Genomic DNA, 6,819 nt, shown 5'->3' with positions numbered 1-6,819 from the left:
CAATTGCCAGGATCAAAGTTGATCGACAAGATCCTGGCTAGCGCGGCGAAAGTCTCGAGCCATCTTGATGGAGTAGCGTGGCGGAGATAGCTTCATCTATTCCCGCTTAGTCATGTATTATGTGTTCCAAAGCCAATGACTGAGACCTGCGAGCAAATGGACATAACAACTATGTCCGGCTTTAAACGGCTAGACACGAAAATGGTCTCAAGTTGGGGATGTTGCATATATCACAAAGCACTCGCACGACTTTGCTATAGTCCAATGACCAATTACCCATACTATGACAGCCGATCACACTTGACGCCTTCGTCGTAGTTCACTTTCCTTCATCCTCACCTCGCCCCTATCCACCATGATGAAAGGTGAACGGGATGTTGAAGAGGCGGCCTCTGCGACCAACCACAAGGCGTTTCTTTCTTACCTATACGATGCTGCTGGCGTTACCCAAGAAGTGTTAGATTGGTCTTACCAGGGTCATGGCACCCAAAGCGACCCTTTTGTTGTCGAATTCCTGGTAGCGGATTCTGCCAACCCATTACAGTTGCCAAGCTGGAGGAAATGGTCTATCACATTCCTCCAAGCGTTTGCAGTTCTAGCTGTAAGCTTTGCATCTAGTTCATTTTCTAGCGGCATACCATACATCGTCGATGAGTTCAACGTTAGCCGCATGGTGGCTCTACTCGGAGTGTCCTTGTTCGTTATAGGCTTTGCTTTGGGGTGAAGTATTGCCAGCTGCATACCATTGAATTCAAATGACTAACCAGCCTCATATTGTTGCAGACCACTTGTGTTCGCACCCCTCTCGGAAATGTTCGGCAGACAACTCATATTCGTTATTACCTTTGGTGCGCTGACGGCGTTCAATGCTGCCGCCGCTGGATCGAAGAACATTGAAACTCTGCTCATTTTGCGCTTCCTAGCTGGGACGATTGGGTCGGCGCTTCTGACAAATGCCGGCGGAGTGATTGCTGATATGTTCTCGGCGGACGAACGAGGCTTGGCCAATGCTCTCTTCGCAACGGTGCGTCTAGATAACCCCTCTATGACCCGCTTGACTGGCCTGCTCGATTATGTGCTTTGTTCATTGTGCTTGCTTTTATTTTCACCTGCTGACGCCAATGTGAGCCAGGCCCCTTTTCTTGGACCGGCTGTAGGCCCAATCGCAGGTGGCTTCCTGAGCCAGGCCAAGGGCTGGCGATGGCTTCAAGGCCTGATGGCCATCTTCACTGGTGTTCTTTGGGTCCTCGGTTCACTTTGGGTTCCTGAGACTTACACCGTCGTAATCCTGCGTCTCAGGGCAGAAGTTCTGTCAAAAATTACCGGCCATGTTTACGTCTCTAAATTCGATGTTGGTCACCCCAACAAAGCGTTGCTCGCAGAGCTCAGAAAGGCTCTGCTACGACCATGGCAACTCTTGTTTTTGGAGCCTATCGTTCTGCTCTGTTCTATCTTCCAAGCTGTTGTTTTTGGGACCTTATACATGATGTTCGCCGCTTTCCCGATTGTTTTCCAGCAAACCCGTGGTTGGTTCAACGGCGTTGGTGGTCTTGCATTTCTAGGTGTCGCCGTAGGCATGATGTTTGCTGTTGGGTACAGCGGCTACGACAATATTCGTTACATCAAGGTCAACAAAAGCTATGATGGCGGTGCACCTCCGGAAATGAGACTACCCCCTGCTCTGATTGGATCAGTTCTCCTACCTATCGGCCTGTTATGGTTCGCCTGGACGAACGGACCAAACATTCACTGGATCGTTCCCATTGTCGGATTGGGCTTTTTCGCGGCTGGTCTTGTCCTGGTTTTTTTAAGCCTGATGAACTACCTGGTCGACTCTTGTGAGTATTCGGACTTTGTGTACATTTTCTCACGAAATGGAGACGTCTAACGTTGTAGATGTCATATACGCTGCCTCCGTTCTCGCCGCGAGCTCCGTCTTGCGAAGTCTTTTTGCCACAGCGTTCCCTCTTTTCACCACCAATATGTACCATAGCCTTGGCATCCATTGGGCAAGTTCTGTTCCGGCTTTTCTCTACCTTGCCTGCGTTCCGTTTCCGTTTCTGTTCTTCAGGTACGGAAAGTCGATTCGGTTGCGATGCAAGTATGCAGCTCAAGTTGCCTGATGTTGTGTCCCTTGAGGGTTGAGACAAAACAACTCGACTTCGAGGTCTAAGTTGAATTAATTGAGGGCAAAACCGCAAAGTTGACCAAGTTCATCGTAACTTGGGTAGCAGGAAATAATCAAGCGTGGGGCGACCTCTTTTCACTCAAAAAGGGAGACCTCTCCGAATGGTATATGTAAATATTCTACAATCAGTCTAGACAACTTGTACAATTGAGCTTAGCCTAGAATTTGAGTTGGTCAAGAGCGGGTTTCTGCACGTTGACTGAAATGGTGACGAAGTTGATTATTGAGGTTGTACCTAGTGAGTGAAGCGTTGAGGAGGCTGATGATTGAGTCGATAAGCTGTGACTTTCGACTTTGTCGTTTGCATTTTATCAACGCCCTTTAATTCAAGACGCATATCGCCAGACTCACCTTACTAAACCATGCCTAAGCTAGAATTCAGCTGAGACTTAGCCTACCGCCACATTCACCAGCTGAATGAGCTTGGGATTGGCTGCGCCATCATCAAGATTCCAACCGGACTGGCTTGGAAACAGAACATAATTACCAGCGCGGTAATGCCTTATTAGTATTAGCTTCTTCTCACATCGCAAAATGCGAATCTCATGAGAGTCAGATCAGTGATGTCGCGCAAACCTCGTCATGCACTTGAACGAATCACAGCCCCCCAGTCCGCTGGAATAGAGTCGCAAGAGCACCACTAGCCAGCTATGCCATTCCACAAGCTCCGACGCCGTTGCTGCGAAAGATATAGATCAATTATAGTTCTCTATCGTCGAACATGTTACAAGGGCTGAGGCATGCTGCGCCATCTTGCGGTATAGCGAGATGTACCGACTAAACTAGGCAAGCGCTGCAAAGCCAACCCTTAGACCTGTTCTTAGAACGATAGCTGCAATATACTGATGAGGGATATTAGACATTGACTTGAAGGCATATGCAGGCGTATTTCTGACTTTTGCCTAGCCCATAAGTATCGCCCATTTCTAAATAGTAATAGATGTCTAAAAGAGTGAGAAAGTTAAACTAACAATACAACCCCAGTGTATAAGCATTGCTTATCCCTGTGAATACTATGAAGGATAAGGCCCGGAAGCTAGCACAATGATATAGACTGCGCTAGTAAGTAGCGCCGATACGATAATTGGAGCGCAGAAGCTAACTAGTTGGCATAGGTCCAGGACGTAAGTGATGCTCCCCTACGAGAAAATGATCGACACAGACGGTGCAGAAGCTAACATGATGGGGTAGAAGAAGCCGGTAAGTTTGGTGTTGTCCGCAGATAGTACGGACACTAACAGTGTTATTATAGCCTCGAGTAAGTATCGTGTCAAGTCTCGCTACTGAAATGTCTTATTGTACCTTGATCCGAGACTTCTCCTTTATTCCCTACGTAGTAGGTTGTTTTTGTAAATGTCTACGTACAGAGTTGTGCACCATTATTTCCCAGGGAAGGCGGGGCTTCCGGTGAAGGGAGGTATTCTCGCTGGGTTCTGAACCTTTCTGCCTCTTTCTCTAATTATTGTGTCTTTGTCGCTCTGTCGTTTTGGGAATGCGACTCCGCCGGTAAACGGCGGGACTTTGGCTGCGTTCTTGACGCGACTAACACTCTCAACCCCACTAGACATAGAATTAGCACAAATATAATTACTCTACCTTGAGCTTTCGCCAGACTTACATTGACTCAACGGGAAGTGCGCTAGCCTCGAAAAGAGATACAGCGATCACAAGTGTAGAGAAAAACTTCATGATTACTATCGTTTAGCTGCGACGTAAGTAGTTTGTTTTGGGTAAAGACAACTCTTTCTCAGCCGTTAGCGAAGTTCGTGAGACTTTATAGTATACTTAAACATTAGATCGGCCTCGGTATTTTACATAAACCCCTCAAAGGCCGTGTTGCTGGTGCACATAAGGTTCAAGGCGACGTTTCTGTGTGTTTGGGAAACACGACTCGCGCTCCAATCTCGTTTCTAGTCGCCTGGAACGGCGGTTTTTCGCCGAGTGATCTCGAAATAAAGACGCCGGATAAACTTTAAGGCCTGATTCAGAAAGCACGCCAAGCCCAAAAATAGGTCTTGCAAACCATCCGAACTTTTGAGTGACCTCTGGAGATCATTGTAGGCCTGGTATATCATTCCGGGCTGGTGCACGTGATACAAGTACGACGAATCTTGGGGTTTTGATCCATCATGTCTTGGATGTCACCTCGAATGTCCGTTCAACACAGGGTTTGAACCTGGTCCGATTCTCTGGGAAACATCTATAGAAGACAGACGCGATGATCGATCAATACTATTACCTCCATCACTTGGCACACTTGAATTGTAAATCATTAGTTGATCCTCAAGAACACGCCTTGTCATCCATAGTTCAATCGGATTGCATCGATGCTGTATCTACCACTACTTTTTGCCTGACATGCCATCTAAGCAAGTGACTTTGCTCGTTCTAGAAGCTCAATATAAGACATCAACCGCCTAGGCAGCTTCAGCGGCGGCAACTCCAGCACCCGTGGACAAGTTGGCTTTCTTGCCAGTTTCTTTGCCGTTACCTCCGTTCTTCTTCTTGCCGTCGTCAACCGCTGTACCGTTGTTCTTGTTTCCAGCCTGGTTTCCCTTGCCGTTATCCTTGCCCTTATTCTTATCGGCATTCGCGTTTCCATTGTTCTTCTTGCCATCCTTATCGTTGTTATTTTTGTTGGTGCCGGCATTGGCGCCGGCGTTGGCAGTTCCATTCGCCTTGCCATTGTTGTCCTTCTTGCCGTCGTTATTGTCCTTGCCGTTGTTCTTCTTCCCATCGTTGTTCTTCCCCTTTCCGTTGTCTGCGGCCGTACCATTGTTTTTGTTTCCACCAGCACCATTATTCTTCTTGCCGTTGTTCTTGTCGGCATTGTTATTTTTCTTTCCGGTGTTCTTGCATCTGCATGCTTTGCCCTTTGCGTCTTTGCCCCTCTTCTTTCCCTTGGCGCATCCTTGACAATTGTTGTTGTTCTTCTTCTTGCCGTCGTTGTTGTTCTTCCCGTCGTTTTTCTTGCCGCCTCCTGCTATTTGGTTAGCCTGATGATAATAAATGGTGCACTGTAAATTTCCTACCGGCGGTATTGTTGGCCTGACGTGCTATGAGCTCGCCAAAAGTGGCAGCCTCCTCAATGTCACGGGTGGTGAGATCATTCTCATCATCCTCCTCTGCTCTATCTTCAATCGCAAATGGATGTAAAGTTGAATCTTGTTCGTCTCTATCAACAAGAGTAGGGCTTCCCGTGATGGCCTCAAGGTCTCGGGCAACCTCGTCGCGGGTAGCGATGAGACCCGCGTCTGTAATAGCTGCGGCGGCGATGCCAGCCAGGAAGAGAATTGAGATAGGCTTCATTGTCGTTGGAGTGAATGTGAGAGCCTTGGAGACTGGGTGAAGTGGGAATACGAGATGTCAAATATCTAGAAAGACGAAAGCTGAAGTGAAAAGAAAGGAAAGCGTCCGGCGCAATGAAGCAATCTGGCAGCTGATGGTGTGATGATGGTTTCAAGGCCCAAAAGATTCATGGGAATATCCTGAGCTTTATAGAATCCATCGGTATAGAGTCGATGGACAGATATGAGCATCGCAATCAGCCACATATCGAGGTGTGCTGGCCTGACGCCCCCCACACCCCCGGTCTGTCAACTCAATCACCTACACATCGTGCCGGCGGAACCGAAGGCTGTCAAAATAATCAAGATGATGTCTACAGGTCCGTGGGAAAATGGTGTGCATGCTACACAGCCATCGCGGATTTGTGTTCGTCTGGTGTCATGTAAGTGCTGCCATCCCTTCGCCTGGAAAGTCTGTACGGACAATCCAAGTTCGGATTCGGCTGTAAGCGGAATTTTCTGCAACACTTTAGACGAAGCCCTTGCTTGGAGAACCAGTACGTATTGAGCAATATGGTTAGGTTGTATGATCAGCAAACCAAGCATTTGTTATTCTGCTTGGGCCGCCGGCGGGTTTGTGCCGGTTCATTTAGCACCGCCTCCATTGCTTCAAATTTCCATGGAAAACTGGGAGTGATGCGAAGCTCGTGTCGCAGATCACTGTCGCCGTGGGGAAAGCATCTGCGGAGGCCGAGGCCAGCGATTGAAGTATTGAAGGTGAAGGGAATAGGCGGCCTGGGCTAACTGACTTGGTCAGTTGGCTCGTGCCGAACAGCTCTGACACCATACTACAGGAGCTAGTGAGTGAGGATATGCTGTCTCGTGTGGGCTTCCCCTTTGGGCTTTCTGAAACAGCGCTTTTTCCAGGCCATCGGCAAGCGATCCTTTCAGTCTCATTTTTGAGATGGATTAGAGTTAAAATGTTGAGTTGAATAGTTCACTGTTCATGAAATATCCATCAACTGGTCGGGCTTTGACTTAGGTACTGAAAAATTCAGACTAAGATGTGTTGCGCGTCCCTGCTTGCTTGGACGCCCGATCCGGGCGTTCGGCCAGATCATCATCCCAGCTTCTTTCACAGTTCTCTCTCACGGCGTCTGGAGTAATTGATTTCGATGTTGCAGGCTGTCCGATTATCCGCGAACTCTTTACCTGACGGGCTAGGAGCTTTTTTGCCGCGGAAACTAGTTGCCGTGTCTTTGTTAGCGACAAGCTAGGATTTAAGTTGTCTCAAGTAAAATGAGTGTTGAGCAGGTTTTACCGGGTGGGTTGAGCCTCTTCTAT

At 48.1% G+C, this 6,819-nt stretch overlaps 4 protein-coding genes across 4 annotated transcripts; 2 read left to right on the top strand and 2 right to left on the bottom strand.

The window, feature by feature from the left end:
- Window positions 1-355: 355 nt before the first annotated feature.
- Window positions 356-1,888, top strand: CABS01_02499 (MFS multidrug transporter; the record flags this gene model as incomplete). The annotated part of the gene is made up of 3 exons (XM_060535877.1): window positions 356-696; window positions 784-1,024; window positions 1,133-1,888. 3 exons carry the CDS (start codon window positions 356-358, stop codon window positions 1,886-1,888), a joined length of 1,338 nt encoding a protein of 445 aa, XP_060396182.1.
- A 94-nt stretch (window positions 1,889-1,982) lies between these two features.
- CABS01_02498 (uncharacterized protein) lies at window positions 1,983-2,123 on the top strand (the record flags this gene model as incomplete). Its single annotated transcript, XM_060535876.1, has 1 exon — window positions 1,983-2,123. The coding sequence occupies one exon, from the start codon at window positions 1,983-1,985 to the stop codon at window positions 2,121-2,123; it is 141 nt and encodes a 46-aa protein (XP_060396181.1).
- Window positions 2,124-3,567: 1,444 nt separating this feature from the next.
- On the bottom strand, window positions 3,568-3,877 carry CABS01_02497 (uncharacterized protein; the record flags this gene model as incomplete). The annotated part of the gene is made up of 2 exons (XM_060535875.1): window positions 3,568-3,748; window positions 3,807-3,877. The coding sequence occupies 2 exons, from the start codon at window positions 3,875-3,877 to the stop codon at window positions 3,568-3,570; spliced, it is 252 nt and encodes an 83-aa protein (XP_060396180.1).
- Window positions 3,878-4,605: 728 nt separating this feature from the next.
- Window positions 4,606-5,497, bottom strand: CABS01_02496 (uncharacterized protein; the record flags this gene model as incomplete). The annotated part of the gene is made up of 2 exons (XM_060535874.1): window positions 4,606-5,171; window positions 5,221-5,497. 2 exons carry the CDS (start codon window positions 5,495-5,497, stop codon window positions 4,606-4,608), a joined length of 843 nt encoding a protein of 280 aa, XP_060396179.1.
- Between the last annotated feature and the right edge of the window lie 1,322 nt (window positions 5,498-6,819).

The sequence above is a fragment of the Colletotrichum abscissum genome (assembly GCF_030869225.1).
Source record: "Colletotrichum abscissum strain IMI 504890 chromosome Unknown Scaffold_4.1, whole genome shotgun sequence".
Lineage (NCBI taxonomy): Eukaryota > Fungi > Ascomycota > Sordariomycetes > Glomerellales > Glomerellaceae > Colletotrichum > Colletotrichum abscissum.
Note: the sequence above shows the minus strand (reverse complement) of the source record. Positions and strands in the feature narration are given on the sequence as shown.